The 23,384-nt window shown below is 42.2% G+C and overlaps 4 protein-coding genes across 7 annotated transcripts in view; 3 read left to right on the forward strand and 1 right to left on the reverse strand.

Annotated features, from left to right (window-relative positions):
* Positions 1 to 1,954: 1,954 nt before the first annotated feature.
* Positions 1,955 to 3,952, forward strand: chmp5a (charged multivesicular body protein 5a). Its single transcript, XM_047027611.1, has 8 exons — positions 1,955 to 2,143; positions 2,463 to 2,567; positions 2,671 to 2,717; positions 2,846 to 2,939; positions 3,077 to 3,148; positions 3,281 to 3,389; positions 3,653 to 3,768; positions 3,896 to 3,952. The coding sequence occupies exons 1-8, from the start codon at positions 2,075 to 2,077 to the stop codon at positions 3,944 to 3,946; spliced, it is 663 nt and encodes a 220-aa protein (XP_046883567.1). The 5' UTR covers positions 1,955 to 2,074; the 3' UTR covers positions 3,947 to 3,952.
* Positions 3,953 to 5,425: 1,473 nt separating this feature from the next.
* bag1 (BCL2 associated athanogene 1) lies at positions 5,426 to 7,728 on the forward strand. Its single transcript, XM_047028405.1, has 7 exons — positions 5,426 to 5,567; positions 5,867 to 5,992; positions 6,213 to 6,295; positions 6,394 to 6,507; positions 6,609 to 6,716; positions 6,830 to 6,892; positions 7,025 to 7,728. Exons 1-7 carry the CDS (start codon positions 5,432 to 5,434, stop codon positions 7,112 to 7,114), a joined length of 720 nt encoding a protein of 239 aa, XP_046884361.1. The 5' UTR covers positions 5,426 to 5,431; the 3' UTR covers positions 7,115 to 7,728.
* Positions 7,729 to 7,886: 158 nt separating this feature from the next.
* Positions 7,887 to 9,602, reverse strand: myl12.2 (myosin, light chain 12, genome duplicate 2). The gene is given in 4 exon segments (XM_047028406.1): positions 7,887 to 8,329; positions 8,642 to 8,722; positions 8,725 to 8,802; positions 9,017 to 9,602. Coding segments are annotated over 4 exon segments (516 nt in total). The 5' UTR covers positions 9,201 to 9,602; the 3' UTR covers positions 7,887 to 8,156.
* A 737-nt stretch (positions 9,603 to 10,339) lies between these two features.
* Positions 10,340 to 23,384, forward strand: part of myom1a (myomesin 1a (skelemin)) — a 17,056-nt gene continuing 4,011 nt past the window's right edge. For 2 of the 4 annotated variants that reach the window (XM_047027352.1, XM_047027354.1), the window contains exons 1-27: positions 10,343 to 10,487; positions 11,449 to 11,669; positions 13,198 to 13,338; positions 13,599 to 13,782; positions 13,900 to 14,057; positions 14,244 to 14,336; positions 14,474 to 14,562; positions 14,948 to 14,992; positions 15,142 to 15,303; positions 15,450 to 15,611; positions 16,263 to 16,404; positions 16,623 to 16,822; positions 17,026 to 17,082; positions 17,187 to 17,311; positions 17,425 to 17,608; positions 17,706 to 17,880; positions 18,068 to 18,189; positions 19,396 to 19,592; positions 19,990 to 20,116; positions 20,373 to 20,557; positions 21,013 to 21,127; positions 21,203 to 21,359; positions 21,544 to 21,650; positions 22,023 to 22,067; positions 22,369 to 22,505; positions 22,682 to 22,826; positions 23,144 to 23,203. In XM_047027352.1, coding sequence (XP_046883308.1) covers positions 11,533 to 11,669; positions 13,198 to 13,338; positions 13,599 to 13,782; positions 13,900 to 14,057; positions 14,244 to 14,336; positions 14,474 to 14,562; positions 14,948 to 14,992; positions 15,142 to 15,303; positions 15,450 to 15,611; positions 16,263 to 16,404; positions 16,623 to 16,822; positions 17,026 to 17,082; positions 17,187 to 17,311; positions 17,425 to 17,608; positions 17,706 to 17,880; positions 18,068 to 18,189; positions 19,396 to 19,592; positions 19,990 to 20,116; positions 20,373 to 20,557; positions 21,013 to 21,127; positions 21,203 to 21,359; positions 21,544 to 21,650; positions 22,023 to 22,067; positions 22,369 to 22,505; positions 22,682 to 22,826; positions 23,144 to 23,203 — 3,451 coding nt within the window. In that variant the 5' untranslated portion in view covers positions 10,343 to 10,487; positions 11,449 to 11,532. Of the gene's footprint in view, positions 10,488 to 11,448; positions 11,670 to 13,197; positions 13,339 to 13,598; positions 13,783 to 13,899; positions 14,058 to 14,243; positions 14,337 to 14,473; positions 14,563 to 14,947; positions 14,993 to 15,141; positions 15,304 to 15,449; positions 15,612 to 16,262; positions 16,405 to 16,622; positions 16,823 to 17,025; positions 17,083 to 17,186; positions 17,312 to 17,424; positions 17,609 to 17,705; positions 17,881 to 18,067; positions 18,190 to 19,395; positions 19,593 to 19,989; positions 20,117 to 20,372; positions 20,558 to 21,012; positions 21,128 to 21,202; positions 21,360 to 21,543; positions 21,651 to 22,022; positions 22,068 to 22,368; positions 22,506 to 22,681; positions 22,827 to 23,143; positions 23,204 to 23,384 lie in introns of all 4 variants that reach the window. The other 2 variants (XM_047027353.1, XM_047027355.1) reach the window with 2 other exon arrangements.

Consider the following 23,384-nt stretch of genomic DNA (forward strand, 5'->3'; position numbering starts at 1 on the left):
GGAAATACAATCCATAGAGAGTAAAACCAAAAATAATTTGAATTCAAAGTATCAAGATTGTATTTTGATTTCATAAACAGTCAAAAACATGTATACAAACCGGAAACATTTGTAGGAAGCTCATGATTTGCAGGTATCTGCTTATGTGGTATGTGTGTTTTTCAGCAATGTTTCCCTGAGTGTGTTTGTTTACTGTATGCTTCTGTATGTGTATTCGAGCGAGCACTGTGTTTTCTGTTCAGTCTGTGGAGCAAGTCTTCTCAAGTTGCGCTCAGGGAACATTCTTTAGATTATTGCACTAGCTGTAAATATATCTAGACATTTCAGTGCAGTTTGTATGTATGACTATATTGTAGATATAATGCTTTCACATTTCAGTACTGTAGCTTCAAATGCTGTTCTTTTGATACATAAGTGTATTTGCACATCACAGATGTTGATTCAGTTTACTGTTACAGCTACGATGTGAATCTAGTTGATAGCATGTTAGCACACTTCTCAGTGTTTCAAAACAATTGTCTTGATCAGGATATTGTGCAAATTGGGCAGAGGGCTATTGTAAGTCAAGTTGTGAAATGTAACTTCTTATTTCTAGTATTATTAATATTCTTAAATATGGTATTATATAGATGTGAAGGTTAAGTTTGCCTGCCTCTATTACAAAAAATATGGACTGTAATCCATTGACAATTTGCCATTTGTGTAAAATATGTTTAAATGACAAGTAGTTAGTGATCTTAATGTTATTATGTGTACATTTATTGGTTCAGTACAGAACAAATGTATTTCTGAATGTATTCTGTACAAATACAAATGTCTTATGAAATCTTATAAATGTAACATTAATTGTATTGTATATTTTTAAACAAACATTTTTATCAGAAGTGTATCTACTGTTTCACAAGTTTGTCCATAGGGTTCTATAATATGTCTAATATATAAATTCACCAGGGGTATTTTTGAACCAGATGCTGACTTTGTAATTTGATGTTATTGTCAGTTTGTGATGTGCATCATGAAGTATACTGCTGTTATAATTGGAAATACAACTCAAATCTACAGGCAACAGAAGACAGGCAAAAATAAAAGCGCAGAACATGTTTTTGTGCCTTGTCATTATCACTTTGTTAAACTAATGAGAATTTCTGTACATTATTTGATAATAATTTAAAAGGCTTTCAGATTAAACTATACCTGTGTAAGTGATTATTCTAATTTATTATTATGTCAATGAATAGTTACATACACAATAAAAAAAAAATACATTATTATTTTTTTAAATTTACATTAAGGTTTACCCTAATTGGACCCTCACTCTCTTACAGACCCACACAAATTACACTCTAGCTACAGACACTGCATCCTCATCCTCTCCACTAAAAACACAAATAATTCGTTTTTTATCCATCCCCTCACTCTAGCCAGCAGCAGTCTAGCAAATCTTTTTTATATCCTGCAACATCTGTTGGATTCACACATTCTTTTGTATTGAGAATTAGTGTTACCATGGTGAAACTCACTGATGAGAGGCACTGGAGAATAGCCAGTGATGGCAGTGAAAACATGTTTGTCACTGTGGCCTTGGTAAGAAAGTCTGATTCAGATTCTTTCACAGCTACATTTCAATAACTACATTGACGGTGTGTGGTTAAGGAATTGTCCATATTGATTCTTTTCAATACACTATTTGTTTACTGAAAACTAAATCAAATACCATGTGCATAGCCTCTTGAGCATCAGGGATGTCACTGACACAGCATACACTAAATTCAATAATTAAGGCAGCAAATTATTCTAAACTCTAATCATGGGAGTATAGACACAAAAGAGACAAAACACGTGTAAAATTATACAGAAACATTCAGCAAGAATGTTCCACCTATGAATTTGGTGCTCTCCATTTATTTCGAGTGCTGTCAGACCTCAAAGATCATTGGTGAATTTGTGACCAATAGGATGGTGTTTTGGTTAACGGTTTCCGGGTGTTGTCGGGAGCAGAGGACTGGCTTTGGCTGGCTTTTGGATGATTTGTAAAAAGGAATTAAAAGGTTACTGGATTGTATAAATTATCAAAATGAACAGAATATTTGGACGTGGAACGCCAAAAGCCCCTCCTCCAAATCTATCCGATTGCATCGGAAACGTAAGTGTTGTTCATCTACAGCTATTGTCTGAACGTTATCTAGCTTTCTAGATAGCTGTAGCTAGCCGCTTGTTCTGGGTAACTCGAACTTGTCTGCTCTAAATCTTATAAAATCAGACATGGTCAGCTTTTGAGCTTGTTTAACAAACAATGATTTTACTACGTTTTCCTCCCAGTTGATTTGAAGGTCAATACAATCGAACTCTTAAATGTCAAGGGAGGCAAAAGTATGTCTCGTTTAGGAAAGTGGGGAGGCATACCTAAACACTGATTTAGCTAACCTATGATTTATCACCCATGTTCCAAAATCGGGCCATAGGTGGATGCGAGGGCGGAGTCCGTTGACAAGAAAATCTCCCGACTAGATGCTGAGCTCATGAAGTACAAAGACCAAATGAAGAAGATGAGAGAAGGCCCCTCAAAGGTTAATGTTATTAAATGTTCGAGATATTTGTGTAAACCACTGATGCAAAACTACCTTAGCCTATTTGAACATATCATTCATGTGATTCATGTTCTTCCTCCAGAATATGGTGAAACAAAAAGCAATGAGGGTTCTGAAGCAAAAAAGAACGTGAGTTATATGGTTTGGGGACACACAATAGGTGCACTCATAGTTATCCTTACATATTTTTGTAACATGACAATGTAAACTACAACATACTAAACTGATTTTGTATCCTTTCTTCCCATACATTTTAGGTATGAAGGCCAGAGAGATCAATTAACCCAACAATCCTTCAACATGGAGCAGGCCAACTATACTATCCAGTCACTGAAGGATACAAAAACAACTGTAAGAACAACCACTCATAGCATCTGTTACACAAAAAGCTACATTCTAAATGCATATTTTTGTCCATGAAATAAACGAGCTGCAGTGTATTTGTTACACAATTAACACAATCGCCTCTGTTTGTATTTTGTCCTTAGGTAGAGGCTATGAAAATCGGTGCCAAAGAGATGAAGAAGGCCTACAAAAATGTGAAGATTGATCAGATTGAAGTATGACATTTTAATTAATTCCATGACTTCCCAATATTCATTACCCGATAGTGACATGGTTAAACATTACTGGCATCGGTGGCAAAAAAAGATCCATGCTACTAAAGTAAGGCCATGACTGTGTGTATCCAGGACCTTCAGGATCAGCTGGAAGACATGATGGAGGATGCTAGCGAAGTCCAGGAAGCCCTTAGTCGCAGCTATGGCACCCCAGAGATAGATGAAGATGACCTGGAAGCAGGTATAACAGCAGTGAACCAGTAGCATACAGTGCACTTGTGTGTCAGGTTTTGGAGTCTTTGGAGAGTCAATTTGGAGACGTTGTTGGACTAAGATGATGCTGTTATTTTTGCACTGCGCCTGGATCACCGAAATACTGTTAGAACTATGCAGTTCTGATCCCTGTTTTTTTTTCTTCTACTGTACTATCTTATGTTGTATTTGTATGTTGCTTTGGAAACAGGCGTCTACTAAATGAATAAAATGTAATGTAAATGTTCTCAGAGCTGGATGCACTTGGGGATGAGTTGCTCCTGGATGATGACAACTCCTATCTAGACGAAGCTTCGTCTGCACCTGCCATCCCAGAGGGAATGCCCAGCGACAGCAAAACAAACAAGGTACCAAAAGGACTTAAGACAGTCTACAAAAACAAATAACTGCTCAGAACTAACTTCCAATGTATATTTTCCAATATTACAGTTTGCCATTATTTGCCTTCTCACTTTCTCTCTTTTTTTTTTTTAGGATGGTGTTCTTGTGGATGAATTTGGTCTGCCACAAATCCCGGCCACATAGGGGAAACAAATCAAATAAACCGCTTACTTCAAAACACTTTTGTATGTAGGATAACATTTATACATTCAAAGTGAGTTGACCCGAGAACACTACCAGGTACTAACACTTCATTGGTGTTGATACTACCATACTAGCATGTGGCCTTGTAATATAACATTTACCTCCTTATTTATCTTAAGCCCCCTAATACCCCCCCCCCCCCCCCCCCACCTTGCCACACTCATACAGTGTCATGCCAACCCTTTGGTAGTTCTATCCACTGTATCATGAAAACTGTCAAAATAAGACATTAACATTTTGCTACCAAGTCCCCATGAAATTGGAATTGATTTCCTCCTCGTTTGTTGAATATGTAAGGTGGTCGTTTGAAACGAGCAAAATAAATTGTACATTTTAAGCAATCTTTGTCTTATTTATTAGAGTTTTAAACTGTAGATTTGGGGACGTTTAAATTTTTTATTTAAAATGTCCCATCTTTTCTTTTTTCTTTTTTTCCTCTTGCTTGTTGACTTCTTCTTGGTAGATGGTTTAGATGTCTTGATTTTTGGTGTCTTATTATTCTTTCCTGGTGACTGTGACTGAGGGTTGAACTCTACTTTCTGACCTTGGCACTTTTCCTGTCAGCCAACAGAACAGGAGTAAACTCCGGTGTATGAATAGAATACAAAATAGAAATACATTGTCAGGGGGGTCTAGTTTTTATATGTAATTTGGGATAAAAGCATCTGCTAAATGAATAGCATTTAAAATGTTGAATTACACCTACCATGCTGTTAAGCTAGTGATACCAACCTGAAAGCATTTGCGACATCTCTCTGGTGACTTCATAGTCCCGACAAAGTCTCCCTTCAGACACACGGCACAGTAACGTGTGCCACACCACCTACACATATAGGTCTGAAAGCACAGGAAATTATACCAGACAATTTTTTTTTGATTTAATGAAAACCATTACTGTTCAGTACTGTTTTCCTTACCGTGTCCACAGTCTGGCATCCCCATCGGCACATTTTTTCACAAGCCTTAAAAGAAAGGAGCTAAAATACTACCATTAAACAAAAAATACATTATTCAATTTAGAGGATGTTAATATTCGACAGCTATCATGACAACAAGCTGCCCTCTGCTAATGCTGTTCTGTTGGTTTACTTTATGACGGTGTGTATACTGTTTATTGTCAAGGTGACACCTCTGAGTAGTTGCTGCTGGCAACATCTCTGTTACTCTTTATTTTAGTGAACTGAGGTGTAATTAAATGTATTAAAGGGTTGTATAGGTTACCCATTGCATCTACTAATCTGTATCCATTACAGGGGCATATAAATAAATGTTAATTCATTGTGTTAGTTATATAAGCATTGTTTGAAGTTTGATACAAAGTAATTGAGATTTAGAAAAGAAGAAACACAATCCCTTATACTGAGTGCCAGTGATTGAAATGTGAGGCATGTTGCCCTATGTGGTGTTGACGTAATCAATGTAAACATGACAGTTTCCTGCATGTCCCGGAAGTTTCATACTTTAACAAGTGTGTGTACTGAAATAGCAGATATCTGGTGTAAAAAAGGCTTGTTCTCTAAAGAAATGGATGGAAATACCATTACAGTGACTGTTGCTTATGGTAAATAATATGACATTGGAATAACACCTATCAGTTAATAGTGTTTAACAGTTTAGGCTCAGTCAGACTAGTTTTACAAGACCGGAGAGCCGCTAGCATTTACAGTTAGCTAGGTTAGCTAGCTAACAAAATGCGGCCTTACGTCGCTAGAGCTATTTACAATAGTCACATATGGTACATTTTCAGTCAAAACTATCATTTATATACTATATAGCAAGCTGTGTTTGTTAATTGCCTTATTATGTCAATATTATGAGATGCAAGAGAGGCCGTTGACATTGCATCCTCGTCTTTACCAGGGTCTACCAAGCACAGCATAACGTTGACAGGAGAGGATGGCAATGAACCGCTCTTGAAAGACCTATCAGATGCCCTAACGGAAGTAACCGGAGTCCCAGCACCCGCACAGAAGCTAATCTTTAAAGGTAGTCTCTAAGTAGAAAATACAATTCCTTGTCTAGATTATGTTCATGTTCTACCAGATCTGTAACCTATCTATCTCAGTCATCTGTATATGGAAAGACACCATAGAAGCTGGGAGTGACACTATTGAGTTTCATACAGTATGTTTGAGAATGTCAGATAAAACTGCACCCATATTTGTCATGTGTTCACATTAATCATGGTCTTTCTATGGCATCACAGGGAAGTCACTAAAAGAAATGGAAGAAAACCTATCCAGCTTTGGTATAAAGCAAGGCTGTAAACTTATGATGATTGGAAAGAGGGTATGTTTTATTCATATTACTGTATAACCCAAATTGATATATTATCATTAAGTGCAAGTATCAAATGCTTTTTATTAGAGATGTGATCATATCAACAGAATAGTCCTGAAGAGGAGGCCGAACTGAAGAAACTAAAGGACATTGAGAAGTCTGTTGACCTGACAGCAAAGAAGCTAGAGAAAGTGGACGAGGAGCTGACAGGATTGAAGAATGTAATGAATATTGTTGATAAAGTTTTGATTTATTTGAATGTAATTTTTTTGTGCATCTAATAATTATGGTAATAGAGAATAATGATCTGTTCTTTTAATAGGGCTTCTTGGCAAAGGATCTTCAGGCAGAAGCACTAGGGAAATTGGACCACAGGGTGAAAATAGCATCTGAACAGTTTATGAAAATCCTGGAGAAGATAGACTCCATGGTAATGTAGTCTCCCTACCTATGCTTTTTTTTTGCTTGAAATTAACTTTAGGTGCTGGTGAATGTTTAGCCTTGTATATGCTGAAAATGTAACAGGATTTCTCCTTCTAACAGAGTGTGCCAGACAATTTCAATGACTGCAGATTGAAGAAAAAAGGACTTGTGAAAACAGTACAAGTAAGTATTTAACCACTGCATAGGCAAACTGAAAGTGTGGATCTTGTATAGAATAATTGAAAATGTGTGATTGATATTCAGTCTGTTGATCTTAATGATCAAATAAGCCTTTTCATTCTTTACTGTATACAGGGATTCCTTGCACAGTGTGACAAGATCGAGGCTGGGATATCAGATCACCTGGCGAAGATTCAGTCTAAAAACCTTGCCTTGGCAGAGTAGAGAAATTAGTACCATTTATACCATCCCTTCTCATTCCCAAGTTCTATACATTGCTCTGTGAGCAACAACAAATTGTACTATAAGCTTCAGTTTTGGAGCTGGCTATGGTGTATTTATTATTGACATACCAACGTGTGTTAGAGTGCCCTGTAAATGAATTTCCAGTGGACAGTTTTGAAAAGACTACCCTGACTACGTTGATACAACAGCTGAAAACCCTCCCCTGGGTATCATTCTCAGGGACATCGACTTGGTGATTTGTAAGATGTTTTAATGAGGAACTCTCTGTCCAAGGGTGTGCTTTGTGACAGTGATGATTGTGATGTAAAACAACACTATCATGTATTGAAGTAATATTCACTGATTTACCACAATATATTTTTCAAAGAAAACATTCTAATGTATTCTTTGCTGTTCCAATCTATTATAGCTAGAAATTAACGTCTATTCAATGAGCTCAGGAGGATCTAGAGCACCGGATGTATGACTTATATGACAAAAAAATCATAGTATGCATCTCCTTAGGTCAGTGACAAAGCAGCATATTGTATTTTTGCCATTGACCATGAAATCGACGCTGAACTACAGGGCATTCTAATAAACACTGAGCCTCTGATGATTGTAGGAATCATTTTTTATATGGTGTGTGAGTGCCCATAAAACATTTAAAAAAATATATAATAAAATCCATATTGGGTGGTTATATCACCTCATTACCCATCATGACCTTTTAAACCTGTGAAATAATGAACCTGATGTTACATGGATAATTGACTGTGGTTTTATTTCAAAAGCTTACAAACTACAAAAATCCATCAAAACCAGATCATTGACCATGATTTGATTGTGTCCTTAAAGTGCACATTTTCTACTGTTTGACCAATAGGAAGGGTGATTGACCATGTATAGTGGATGTCTACAAAATGACCTTGCATAGTAAGGAAAATTACTAATGATCCAAACCAGGTGGAAACCCTAAGTAACACACGACCGCACGACACAAAAATTGGTTATTTTCAGGTTAGTAGTTATCCTTCTATGCTTAATCATCCTTGTCCTTTGCCCCATGTTTGAGAATGCGGGTAAAGGCCACATAATTGAAGTTACCCTTCTTGTCAATAGGGGCCTCTCTAAAGAGCTCATCCACCTCCTCATCTGTGAACCTGTCTCCCATGGTGGTCAGCAGATCTCGGAAGTAATCCTCCTGAATGGCGCCTGGAGGACAGAGAATCCTCTTTCAAGTGATGCTTCAAACCACAAGACTTAAGTCCATTGTCCTGGATGTATTTACATTACGTCATTTAGCAGACGCTCTTATCCAGAGCGACTTACAATATGTACAGGGACATTCTCCCCGAGGCAAGTAGGGTGAAGTGCCTTGCCCAAGGACACAACGTCATGTGCACCGGCCGGGAATCGAAATGGCAACTTTCAGATTACTAGCCCGATGCTCTACCTGCTCAGCCACCTGACTCCCTTTTATAGACTTTGAGAAAATCGTATTTTCCCAATCCTATCATTTCTTACCTGTTCCGTCTTCATCAAAGCAGGCGAAAGCGTTCCGGATCACATCCTCAGGGTCGGTGCCGTTGAGTTTCTCTCCGAAATGGTGAGAAACATGGTGAAGTTGATGGGCCCGGGTGCTTCGTTCATCATTGCCTCAAGGTATTCCTCAGTGGGGTTCTTTCCTAAGGATTTCAGAAAAACTCAACAAGTTTGCAACTAAACATGTTTAATAAATGGCACAGAACATGTGCCAGTTCTGTGCAAATACTGAAACTTCTCTGGTGAGGTTAGAATTGGGACAAAGGTTTTGGGGGGCTCCTGGATGGTAGCTGGGTAACACCTTTTAAATCCCTCCCCTCAAACCATAGACATTATACATTTACTGTCATACAGTACCGAGTGAAGCCAGCATGTCATGTAGATCTTCTTTATCAATGAAACCATCCCGATTCTGGTCGATCATGTTGAATGCTTCCTTAAATTCCTGGATCTGGGACTGGTCAAACATGGCAAAAACATTGGAGGTGGCGCGGTGGGGCCGCTTCTTGGTGGTCTTTCCCTTGGCCCTCTTACTAGCCATGTTGTTGGGAGTGTGATTTCTTTTTATAAATGTAAAAAATGTTTTAGGCCTATGTACGTAAAAGGTAACGCAGTGTCAGTGTATATGTATAAAGTACTGTGTGAACTATAAAATTGCACGTCACTTCAAGGGTTTGGCAAACTTTGAAACTTTTTCTTCAAGTAAGATCAACTGAATTAAATCATCAATATTACCCGCTGAATGGCTAGCTAGCGAGCGAGGACTGTTTGTGTTCAATAATTCACATCAGCTTGTTAGAAAAACTTCCCATAATAGTGCACGGAAACAATAGGCCTACTCAACAATTATCCTATGAACGTGTCATTTTCACGAATATAGGACGTAGCAACTCTACATGCGAACTCTGTACCTGGAGAGAAATGTACCAATGTAGCCTGCCAATTCGTCTGCTGGCGGTGGTGTTGACGATGGTAGTCAGATGCTAAATTACCTACAAGAACAGCGTCCAATCACAGCACGAGCTGGACAAGAGGAAAACTACTGGAATATTCCATCATTCACCATTTGACCTCCCCGTTGATTAAATCTTAAACATTTTGTTCTTGAAATGTAGATGAATTATTGTGTCTTCATGTGACACATACATTGATTAATTTATGTTTATGATTTATGATTTAGGTTCTACTATTTTAGTACTTAGCCAGACATTTATATTTTTAGTAATTACATAATTTCGCCACTGGATGTCAGTAAACGCTAAGCAAATACTGCAAACGCAAAGGCGTGAAAGGGTAGTTGGTCGGTTGGTGTCAGAGCCTGTGGTTGGTGTACCAGGACTGAAGACAATCTGTTCCAACTTCCTGACTTGCTCGATTTTTTATCCTTTTTGCAGAACATAAAATCAAAAGGAACATCTTATTATGTTTCCCTGATGGTATTTTAAGCTTGCTTCAACACATTCATTGTTAGGCTACGTCAGTAATCTAGCCTAAATAAAAATAAAATTAAAATAAATACATAAAGTTACGTAGGATATTATATGTGGGGTTCTAGTTATAGTCATTGATGATACTGGTGGTGGTGTTCGCTCTGGCAAGAGCCATGGCTTCCTTCATGTGCTATATTTAAAGTCTGCCCAGCCTTAAAAGGTCGTGACGGTGTCTTCAACATTCTGCCGAGTGGCAGCAGTATTTTTGTTCAGTGGACTGCTGCACTGTCCACCGCCCCGACCCTCGCTTCCCTGCCTGGATTTGGACTTGCTTTTGCTACTTTTGGTACTGCACCCCCTTACCTTTATTTTCGTCGATCAAGACATTATAGGATTTGGTGAGTGCATATTTAAATGTTTAACTTTGTTGTTCCAGATGGTTAATGTAATTAAAAACAGTGCCACTGTAACAATTACTGGTCCACTACTAATCAAGAAACAGGCCTACATTTTGCCACTCAAATGTTGTCATGCTCATTACCATTTCCATACCTTACCAAAACCAACCCATCCCATCTATTGCCATCATTAATCCTTTAAGTTTGATAAATGGGTTATTGGCTATATTTACTTGCATGTCTAAACAAAAACAGTACACTATTGTTTAATTATCTAAAGACAACCGTACATTGCCTGTATGTGTACAGCTTGCACTGCCTTTTATCCAGTCGTTTCTAACATTTATTCATACAAAAAGTGGGTGGACAAGTAACAAAATCTTTAGTTATGTTGGCCTATTACTAGGCTAGCCTACATGTTAGCAAAGCCTTGCCAATACTTCACAAAAATGTGTAACTATTAATATAACATTAATAGGCCTACATGTCTAGCCTATGTTATAAAAACGTAAATCCTGGCATTGATGTATTGTGTGTAGCCTATGCAAAGTCTACAATCCGAACAGAAATATTGAAGAATGTGTCATTCATCCAGTTAGTGAGAAGTTTCATTTCAAGTGATACACCTTGTGAAATGCAATACCCTTTGAAAAAAACATACTTTCTACAGTTGCAACTACTTTTTCAAATAATTTATTTTTGAGACTAGGCTATATTATGAGTTCAAATATCATTATACCTCTTAACATGCTTCTAATACTAAAGCTAACTCTCTGTCTACACACAGTAGGCACAGTAGACTACCTATTAAAGTCTTAACAAGAATAAAACAACTAAATACAAATAATACCAGAATCTATCCTCCTTAGATCTGCAATAATATTTAACCTAAACTTGCAAACGTGACCGTTAACATAACCTCTCATCTAATTCCGGTAATAATGGTGAGGTTGATTTACAGCGTTCGTTTGCGGTGTGTTTTGAAAGTGCGTTAAGAACACAACAGCGCGGTCTAAGCTGCGGTCGGGGACTCGATCGTCTCAGGATGTCAGGAACATCACGTCACCAGAAACACCTGCAGCACAAGCGCACCTACGAGAGCAGCCATCATCTCAGCAGCTCCACGCTTGAGTCCTCCTCCTTTAGCCAGCAGTCTTACTCAGCTCACAGGAGCAGCCATGGGTAAGAGAGGGCCTGAGGGAGAGAGAGGATGGAGTGATGGAGCAAACCATGGCGAAGGAAGAGTATGTGTGGCCCCATGTGTTCTATCGTGGAAGGGACGATATGGACACCATGGCAACCATCTCTGAACCGCCGCATCACCTTTGCTGCGATCCTCCATCCACAAGTGTGAATAACTACATAACAGTGTTTCATGAATGCAATGGAGTGCATAGTTTAGGTCTAATACAACTAAAAAGGATGACTAGACTCGTTCTGGTACAGTGGGTGGTGAGAGTGATTCAAAGCTGATGTATGGGTTAAGAGCAGAACTTTCATATGTAGCTCAGGATGAACTTGGACTTATTGGTGGTAGACATATCATAAAGGATAGGATTTTCCACAATGAAAACAGAGCATTGTTTTATACAATTGAAGAGATGCAGACAGATGGAGTAGAAGGATAGTATATGGGGTAAGTGCAGGTAGTTGTAGGTAGTTGTTCAGCTTTGTCTATAGGCTTAGATGTTATGACAGGATTTAAACTTTTGTCTATCCAAATCCATGGCTTGCCTTATTGCAATGTCCCAAACATGAATTTGAGCTAACGTGGATAGCCGCCAGATATATTCATAGAGAGCCAGGCTATTTCAAGTTGCTGGGACAGAGAGCTTCAGTGTTACTGTACTGACACTGTAAAGAGTTGGTAACAAAGTTTAACTGGTCTTTGTAGGGATGAATTACAGTATTGTATTCCAGTTTGTAGTTATTCACTATATCCTTGAGAGTTATTTGGTTTTCATTTTGTTTTTAATAGTAGTAGGAGACTTAAACAGTTCCAACAGCCGCTTATCATTTCCTGAGTGTGGAATAGCCACAGCAATACACATTACTGTCTGTGTAAAACTATTACACGTCTTCTGTTGGACTGTGATTCCTTCTATCAGCCATGATCGCTGCTTCGTGTTGATCCCGTTCTTCTGGCTCACATGTCACAGAGACCTGCTATGCTACTGGTTCTCACAGGGCAGAGACACGGATCGAGGATCCACCCACCTTAGTGGATAGGATGTACAAAAGCTGGGAATCCATACTTCCATACTGCTGTTGAGCAGGCCCACGGGTAGCTATATTTAAACCAAACCTACAATAGGATGCCAGAGCTGTTTGGCTCGGTACTAATGTGTGTCAGGGTCATTCTGATTCCAGGTTTAAGAGGCCAGGTGTGAGACACAAAAGTGGCCTGTTAGTTATGGCTGGCTGTAGTATAGGTTCGCTGTAAAGCCCCTTACAAAGTGCTGTGCCTTGGTCTTCGGTGAGATATAAAGTTGTTTTATTTCATTTGTGTTTAGTGTATACTTTATTAGACTGGACTAATATCAAGGTATTACCACTGGGAGTCAAACCAACCTACTAAATGTCAAAAGGACTAATTATAACCACCCCAAAAATATGTGTTCAACACCAGAGTGTTTGTGGTTCAATGGTACCCAACAACAAATGCAGTAAAGATGTGATTCTTTGACTGACTGTTTCTCCTGTGGGCCAGACTGAGGAGCTCTGTGCAGACAGAGAAGGGGCAGGAGGTGATTCAACTGAGCCCACTACCCACTAGAGCCAAACGCACCTACCTGGCCATGGACGCAGACAGAGAGCTCATCGGATATGTGGTGCCTCTCTTCAGAGGCAGGTGAGTAGGGCTCGGCCGTGATGATGACGTTGTGGATAGTTGGGATGGTCGTTGTGGTGGTGAGAGTTCTAATACTGGGCTACAACATACTGATGAGGAGGAACATGGTGATGGTGCTGAGGTCATGATAGTCATATATTTGTTTTTGTAGTAATTAGCAGGAATTGCAATAAAGACAATCATTCTGTACGTTGGGGAATTGTATAAAAGTGTATATGTGCGTATAGTGTACTAAATAGTGTATTGTTGTCTCGCCTCAGTCATGAATTTGTCCGGGGCTTGGCGGAGTCCCAGGAAGAAGTGAAGGAGGAGGGGGTGAACTATGTGGCCATGAGGTCCCTCTTTACCAGGGAGACCAGTGCAGCCATGGGCGTGAAGGTGGAAAAGAAGACAAGAAAGACGCATGTCAGAGAGTCTGCAGACCTTCTCACTTTTGGCAAAAAGGTTAGCCTGGACCAGGATTCTAGACAGTTAAGACAGGACACACCGAGAGATACTGTCAAATAGGATGAAGTTACAGTTGTAAAACAACTAACTATCCACTTCCCCATGATCCTATAGATGCAAGAAAAAGCCGAGTTCCGTAAAAAGATGAATTCGGACAACCTGACCCACCCTCCAGAGTTCGTTGTGAAGCCCCGTGGTCAGACCGTGTGGGAGGGGAAAACCGTGAAGCTTCACTGCACTGTGGCTGGCTGGCCTAAACCACGCATCGCCTGGTACGACTTGGAGCCCCTTGAACAGGGATTTCCGTAAAGGAATATTGATGCTGTTGAATATCTATTCGGAAAGAGGTTTCTTGAGACAGGTCCAACCTGTTTTTTTTTTTATTTTGTGATGGAAAATGTGGTTTTGACACAAAGTCTTTTCTTGTTTCTTTCTTTTCACGTGCTTTTCACATTCAGGTACAAAAACAATGTGGTCATCGATGCAAAGGCTCATCCTGACAAGTACACTACAGAGAGCAATTACAACATGCACTCTCTGGAGATCAAGAAGTAGGTTAAACCAGGCCTGAGGGCCTTGCTCTGACACCAGGGAGCTGGAAGTGGAATCGAAGTAATACCAAGTGTAATACGTCTTTAAAAACCTGGGAAAGACAACTGACCGGGCTACCTGTTGTGGTCCTTTTCAGCTGCGAGTTCCTCGACACTGCTAACTACCGTGTGTCTGCTCTCAATGTGAAGGGAGAGCAGTCTTTCGTCGCCACTATGGTTGTGAAAAGTAGGTCAAACTCTCGTTTCTGACATTAACCGTCGTTTTCTTTGTGTCTGTCAGCATAACTATGATAGGTAATGTTAGTTGAACATAACACAAGTTACACAACTACGTTAGTTGAAACACTATACTACATTAAGGGAATTCTCATTATAGTCCCATTGCCCATATTCTGTGGTCCTTTAAACTTTAAACAAACAAACAAGCTGTCTGAGCCTGAGGACTATTTGAGGACCTTAAAGGTATTCAGGGATCAAATGGCATGACTGAGACCTGCTACAGAGTAGAGGAGTTTACTGCTTCAAACTCCAGTGTGAGCGTAAGAGTTACACTGTAGGTTGTATGACCCATGGTTTCTACAGGAGTGTGTGACATTGTTTATCCTTTCAAGGGTTCCAAGAAGGCGAGGAAGCAGGACCTCTTGATGCTAAACCACGTGAGTTAAGTCGGCAACTCTAGAACAAAAACAATGGCTCCTTTCCTCCCCCAAAATCGAATTATATATAGATTAAATCATTTTCACAATCCCGAGGGGCAGCTTAAAGAATGTCTTCACCGTGTCTTTTCCCCGACTCTTTCACCCAGATGGTTTCTGCCCTGAGCATGGCGTCACCTTTGAGACCGCCATCATCGATTCCTTTGAAGTGGCTTTTGGCAGCGAAGGCCAAACCATGAGCATCGGCTGCACCGTTATCGTTTACCCCAACGTCAAGAAATACCAGCCCGAAGTTGTGTGGTACCGAGATGGTAGGTACCCGTGTGGTCCCAATGACCTTATGTTAAGTCACACACAGTAGAGTAGAAACAACAGGAAGTCTCCCAGCGTTCAAATGGCAACACAAAATGAAAATCCCATCTCATTGCCTGCATCTTATGTTTTGCCATCCAATCAGCTGAGGCCCTGAAGCCCTCTAAGTGGGTCCGCATGCACTTCAGTGGTGAGCGGGCCACCCTCACCCTGGCTCACCTCAACAAGGAGGACGAGGGTCTCTACACTCTGCGCGTGAACACCAAGTCTGGCTTCGAAACGTACTCCGCCTACGTGTTTGTCGGGGGTAAGACAGCACGATGAACATCTGCTCAAAATGAACCGACAATTGGAAGGCAAGATATTGGTGGGAAGGTGCTGGCCAGCGACTTCCCCTCCTCTCCCGTCTGCTCTGTGTCTTTAAGTGACTCATAGTCTCATGTTTCTCCCCTGCTATGCTTCTTCTATATCTGTCGCCAGTCACCAACTCCCCCACAAAGCAGACTCTTAGTTTTAGAAGTCTCAAAGTTGTTTTCACAAGTTAGTCAGGTGCCGATTCCTGTTGTCCTGTTGTGACAACCGGTATTACAGTAGAAAGGTTAAGTCATGTGGTTAAACAGTTCCTAAGGTCACAGGCCCCACAGGTCATGAGTAGGCCACAGTGGAAAGTTTATTCTTAAGCAGCTATGTAATACATCTGATCCATAATTAGAAACTCCACATGTGTTGGAGGGTGTTCTCACAAGGGTGCATGGCTGTGTGTGTGTGTGTATGTGTGCATGGCTGTGTGTGTGTGTGTATGTGTGTGTGTACATGGCTGTGTGTGTGTGTGTGTACATGTCTGTGTGTGTGTGTGTGTACATGGCTGTGTGTGTGTGTGTGTGTGTGTGTGTACATGGCTGTGTGTGTGTGTGTGTGTGTGTGTGTGTACATGGCTGTGTGTGTGTGTGTGTGTCAGATGCTGACTTGGAGGTGGAGGGTGCCCCAGTGGCCCCCCTGGATGTCCGTTGTCATGACGCCAACAAGGATTACGTCGTGGTGACATGGAAGCAGCCAGCCGTGGAGGGCAGTAGCCCCATCCTGGGGTACTTTATTGACAGGTCAGACACTTTATTCTTCTTCTGTGGTTTTTAACACTCCAAGAAGGTCGGCTTTTTCTTTCTCTATGGTACACAGCAAAACAACTAAATCGTTCAACACTTTTAATCATCAACTGTATTTTTGCTGTTGCTTCCTGGTATCTATGGGTCAAACTGAGCTTCATGTGAATAATCCAAATCCTTACGATTGTGTCATGTGACGTTGGCGTGGTTGGCAGGTGTGAGGTGGGCACCCACCACTGGGCGCAGTGTAACGACACCCCGGTGAAGTATGCCCGCTTCCCCGTGACGAGGCTGGTGGAGGGGCACTCCTACACCTTCAGGGTGCGGGCCGTCAACCAGGCCGGGGTGAGCAGGGCCTCCCGCTCCTCTGAGCCCGTGCTGGCCATGGACCCCTCCGAAAGAGCTCGTCTCAGAGGTAGGGGAACCCTGGGCTTAAACGTACGAGTACGCTAGTCGAATCAAATGATCCCAACATGATTTCCTTGGCTAGGATAGGTGTAGCTCAGTGGTTAGAGTAATTCGACTGCAGGTCAAGAGGTTTCAGGGTCAAATCCCTGCTTGAACGGTCTTTGGATAGAAGTGAAATAAACACGTCATTGTTATTGTGTTTGGTTTCAGCTGACACCTCTGCTCCATTTACTGGCATGATCAAGTTCACCGAGGAGGACTCTACAGGTGAGCGCATGTGTTTACAACAATGCCAGGGTATTGTACTGCCATTAAATGAGCTTGAAGTGGTGAGTTTTCCAGGGATTTAACGAACTTTGTGACCCCTGCAGTGGGTGTGGTCCCTGATGCTGCCAGTGACCTTGTGGTTACCGAGGCAACCAAGAGCTACGTTGTACTGGGCTGGAAGCCACCAGCTCAGAGAGGTCACGAGGGGGTCATGTACTACATAGAGAAGGTTATTAGGTCACACATCACACCCATTCTGACTTTCTCTCCTCAAGTGCCGAGCTTGTTCTTTACTTGAGAGGTCATGTGACGTGTACATGTCATGCTTGCGGTCGTTCCCAGTGCATCGCAGGCTCTGACTGCTGGCAGAGAGTGAACACCGGCATCCCGGTGAAGTCCCCTCGCTTCGCCCTGTTCGACCTGGCGGAGGGCAAGGCCTACAGCTTCCGCGTGCGCTGCTGCAACTCTGCCGGGGTGGGGGAGCCCTCCGAGGCCACCGGCAACGTCACCGTCGGAGACAAACTAGGTGAGCTACACAGAGCCACATATATCATTACGTACGTGTGACTTTATTTCTTTTCCGGTGTCTATATCTCTCCGTCTCCTCTCACTGCCCCCTCCAGACCTGCCGTCCACTCCAGGTGCTGCGGTCGCCATCAGGAACACAGACACGTCCGTGGTGGTCACCTGGGGGGCCTCCCTGGAGGTCAAGCGCCTGGTGGGCTACTACATCGACTGCAGCGTGGTAGGAAGTACCGTGTGGGCCCCCTGCAACAACAAGCCTGTCAAGAAGACCAGGTACGCCTTCAAACCCTGAAATACATACCGCGCGAATGTGTACGGCGCTAGTGTTCAGTCCGTTTCGTGTCGTTTGTATTCTGATATGTCACTCGCAACCATCCATCCCATCGTTCAATGATTTGGTGAAGGATAAACCCTCACCCTTCTCATGATCGTGAGCAGTTTTCTTGACTGTGTTGTGTAGGTTCACCTGCCATGGACTGATCACTGGCCAGTCCTACGTGTTCAGGGTGAAGACAGTGAACGCTGCAGGATACAGCCAGTGCTCCACAGAGTCGGAGGCGGTGGTTGTGAAGGCTGGCATTGGTGAGTAGATACCGTACACTCCCAACTTTCATGTAATGTTCAGTTCAATATGAGGTTCATGTTTGACACAGGGCTACATAAGTTCATGCAGGATCCACCCTCTGCTCGTTCATTCTTCTGTTCCTCAGACCCCTCTTTCCATGTCTGACAACATAATAATCAATGCTGCAACTCCATCCCATTTCCCAACACCTAGCTGTTACCCTTGCAACTGCACAGTCCATCTAGTTTCTCATCACCATTTCATGATGGTTTCCCTTCTCTGTGCGCCCCCTGCTGTTCCCTTGCGGGCCTGAGGCCCGTGTGTCAGATCCACACCCTCTGTGGCTTCACACCTCTACTTGTGTCTGTGCTGAAGCCCGGATGTGTTGTCTGCACGTGCCTGACTAAATGTCCCCTTTTGGTTTTTGTAGACGCTGTTTAAATGTTTTCTCATGTTCTGTAACATCTCCAAAGCCATTATCTAAAAGAGAACTTGCATGTGCACGTGTCATTGCTTGAACAATGTTAGGTACGTTGTCATCCGAAAATATGTCAATCAAACATTCATGGAAATGTTGATCATTAAACTAATTCAAGCTTGTTTTAAATTACACTCAGTACATTGCATTGCATTTAGGAAGTATTTTTATTGTGTGGGATATTGTGTGTGCTTCAGTTCATTCTGGATATGTGTCTGCTGTTTGCTAACTCTTATAGGGGCCATGCATGGCCAGAGTGACGGCTAAAACATTGTGTTGTGACTGAGCTAGCCTGACACCTGGGCTAAAAGAGTTGACAAGGTTCAGGGTAACCCTGGCAATAGCACTCACAGTAAGTAAACTATCCCCCAGCCCAGTAAGGATACACTTTGTAGAGCTTTAAGCATATTAAATATTTGGGCTGAACTTATGAATGAGGCCGAGACGTGAGCTACTTCATATGTCAAATCACATTTATCTTACTAGGCCTGACGGGTTCTTCCACCAGGTCATGGCCTGACCATTTGTTGTTAGTGTTTTGACCTTGTTGTAGTGTTTTGACCTTGTTGTTAGTGTTTTGACCTTGTTGTTAGTGTTTTGACTTTGTTGTTAGTGTTTTGACAAAGCTGCAGCGAAGTGACAGTCTGACACACTGTTTCTGTGTATGTGTGTGTGTTTGTGTACCCCTGCGTATGTGTCTGTGTGGGTTATTTTGTGTGTGTGTGTGTGTGTCTGTGTCCACCAGCCATCTCTGGCCCCCCTGGGAAGGTGAGCCTGCTGGAGAGTGTTAAGGACTACATGGTTCTGGGCTGGAAGGAGCCTGTGACCACAGGAGGAGCAGACATCAGGGGCTACTTTGTGGACTACAGGACCGTGAAGGGAGGGGTGGCTGGCCAATGGCATGAAATGAATCACAAGGCTATCACTACAACCACCTACAAAGTAAGTAGCCGAGCTCAGGAAATTCAAACTAACTAGCACATTGTTGTAGCTCTGGAACAGCCTTTCTGCAAATCAACACTGTTTCATCACAGAATGGTGTTGGGTAATGTTTACCACCTTGCCTTAGGAGTTTGGTACTCATGAAATGTTGTACTCAAGGATGTGTGTGAAGATACATTACCAGCATTGTTTGTTTGTCTAATCCCAGACTCAGTGTCTGACATATAAAACCGATTGTTTTTCACCAAGTCAAATCCAGTGCAGCTGATGACAAAGACAAGCAAACTCACAATTTGCTTTGTTATTTGTACAGGATTAAGTGACATACACTTGGATTATGAAACTGTAATTATAATTGAATAAACTGTAATCCTTGTTGTTTTCTTCTTTTGTGCAGGCAGAAGATCTGAAGGAGAACGTGTTCTACCAGTTCCAGGTGCGAGCTCAGAACATGGCGGGCGTGAGTGCCGGCTCGTTGCCTAGCGCTGCGCTGGAGTGCAAGGAATGGACCATCACTGTGCCAGGTACAGTGAGTAGATCTGTCCTCTCCCTTGACACGCGTCTTTGTCTCGTATCCAGTCAAAAAAACTGAAAAAAAAAACATATATACAAAATATTCTCTGTATTTATACATAACCTCCAGTGTCATTCCCTACTCTTACTCCACCTTGTGGTGGAAGCATGTACAGCATGTTCTCAAAGTTTTTCTGTGTAAGTCCTCCAACACCTCCCACCGTGTCTCCGCTGGAAAGCCTGTCCTCCCTCCCTGTCTCCATCCAGGTGCCCCCCACGGGCTGCATGTCCTGGAGGTGCGTGACACCTCCCTCGTGGTCCTCTGGGACGCCCCCACCTACGATGGGCGCTCCCCCGTCAACGGATTCTACCTGGACATCAAGGAGGCCTCAGCTGGGGAGAAGGGTTGGAAGGGCGTCAATGAGAAGGCTGCCACCAAGAAATTCATCAAGGTCAGGAAATGTTCATGACCTCTCTGTCTCTGTTAGATCACTGTTAGATTACTGGGAGTCAGGTGGCTGAGCGGTTAGGGAATCGGGCTAGTAATCTGAAGGTCGCCAGTTCGATTCCTGGCTGAGCCAAATGACGTTGTGTCCTTGGGCAAGGCACTTCACCCTACTTGCCTCGGGGGAATGTCCCTGTACTTACTGTAAGTCGCTCTGGATAAGATCGTCTGCTAAATAACTAAATGTAAATGTTAGAATACAAATTGAAAATTGTTCAAATAGAGTTTGATGACTGTTTTGAAAACTGCTAGGAAACGGAATACCCTTAGAAAATGTACATCCCGTTAGAATACTGTTCAAAGGAAGCCTTCATCCTCTCTCGATCTGGATGTTGAGTGTGGACCAAGAGAGGGTTGAGAAGTGTGTGTTAATGCCCCTCTCCTCCTGTGTGTGTGAGGTAGGTCAGCGGTCTGAAGGCTGGTACCTCCTACGCCTTCAGACTGCGTGCTCAGAACCTGGCTGGTGTTGGAAAGCCATGTGCCGTGTTGGGTCCAGTCCTGGCCCAGACCAGCCCTGGTGAGTAACACTTTGAGACTACACACACACACACACATACATACAGAGTCAGAACAAAGTGTTTTTCTCTTCCAGGCACTCATGAGATTGTTGTCGACGTTGATGATGATGGAGTGATCTCCATGATCTTTGAGTGCTCCGAGATGGCCGAAGGTTCTGAGTTTGTGTGGACCAAGAACTACAAGGCCATCACCGACCCGTCTCGCCTCACCATTGTGACCGAAGGTGGCAAGTAAGTACTGTGTTTTCATGTCTTCTTGACACACTTAAACCTATTTGTGTGCATCTCTGAGCCCCTAATAGCCTAAGACTATACCACAGCTTCCGCAGGTAAATCACATATGAAACAGCCCTTCTATTCTCCCATGTATCCTATACTTTAAATGATATTAAGTCACTGCCGTGTGTACTTTCAGATCGAGGGCCATCTTCAACAGCCCCTCTCTGGAGGACCTGGGCACCTTCTGCTGCATGGTGACCAACACCAACGGCGTCTCATCCAGCTACACTCTAACTGAGGAAGGTGAGTCACTCAAGGGATACTCAGCCTGACATGACGTCAGTCCTTCAACGTGTTCCCTTCCAAGTCCATCCAGTGGGGATAAGTTACATACCTTAGAAGGAAAGCCTGGGAAAGTATTATGGATTGAAATGGCAGTTATCACATGTATTTTACATTTCATATAATATATGTATGCTGTGTGTGTACATGTTATTATGTTTATGTTTATTATGATATCTACATGTATATGAAAGGATACTGCTGCAGGGCATGTGAGGCTAGAGGAGGTTCTGTTGGTCGTGTTTGGTATGGTGGGAGAAACACAAGGAAGGGGTGGGAGAGCAGCTGTGACTGGAGATCATGTTGTTCTGTTGTTGTTGTTGTTGTTGACAGGTCTGAAACGTCTTCTGGACCTCAGTCATGAGCACAAGTTCCCCAGTGAGTATTCTAGACTGCCACAAAATCATCGAAGACATCGAACCCCAAACTTTGTTTAACCTAACGTCTACGAATAGTAGTGCTACGAATAATGTCAAGTCTTGAGTCAATTTTGCTGCGGATTTCATATCAAATACCAAATTATATATTCATAACTCTATCTAGAATTCTAGTATATAACAATCTGAATGTCCATTTCTAGGTGAAGATTGATACGAAAAATGCCTTCTCTGCCACAATCTCTTTGAATTCGTCTTACAGTCTTAACTGTTTAACTCTTCTTCTTGACCGTGTTTCCCAGTCATTCCCTTCAAGTCGGAGATGGCTATGGACCTGCTGGAGAAGGGCCGTGTCAGGTTCTGGACCCAGGTGGAGAAGTTCACGTCTGCCTGCCAAGTGGAGTATGTCTTCAACGACGCCATCATTACCGCCGGAGAGGTAGAGACGCAATTATCCAGACAGTGACACACAGTCTCACACACACACACACGCAAGCACACACACACACAGCTGATAACCTAATTAGTCATTAGAATAGAAACATCATATATTATATATTTTTTGTGGACACAAAAAAATACAAAAAGGTTCAGGTTGGTGTTTCTTTTTTCTAGAAATATACAGTCAACTTTGACCAGACCACTGGAATCATTGAGATGTTCATGGACTCCTTGGAGGTCACAGATGAGGGGACGTTCACCTTTAACCTGGTGGATGGGAAGGCCAAGGGCCAGACCAGCTTGGTGCTGATTGGAGAGGGTGAGTCGGCTCTCTCTCTGGAACCTCCTAACTATTACCTCCTTGGTAGTACAGGTACAGTGATTTGCTCTAGTCCTTGGCACTGTTAGAAAGGACTCCTTGGAAAGGACAGTAGCTGGTAGCCCAGCAACTACCTTTATTGCAATGACCCTTTATGTCCATGAAGGGGCAGCAGAGTTACATGTTTCACTTGCCAATTTGGTAGCCCAGTTGTTGTGCAGATTGCCAGTGCAGATTAATTACAGTAATCCACTTTAGAAGACAGTATACAGATGATCTTAATGATTTATGATTACTTTTTTTGTTCATATTTTCAGAGTTCAGAGAGCTTCAGAAGAAGTCAGAGTTTGAGAGGGCAGAATGGGTCAGAAGACAAGGTAAGTCAATGACTGGCTAACAATGACCACAGTTCATCATACGTTACAAACAGATCAGATAACTCGGACACACTCAAGCAAAACTGTATAGTCTGTACAGCTGTACAGAACACACATTGCACAGTGTGACTATCCATTTAACTGGTATTCCACTACATATGATAGTAGCGATATCTTAGAG

The sequence above is a fragment of the Hypomesus transpacificus genome, chromosome 10 (genome assembly GCF_021917145.1).
Source record: "Hypomesus transpacificus isolate Combined female chromosome 10, fHypTra1, whole genome shotgun sequence".
Lineage (NCBI taxonomy): Eukaryota > Metazoa > Chordata > Actinopteri > Osmeriformes > Osmeridae > Hypomesus > Hypomesus transpacificus.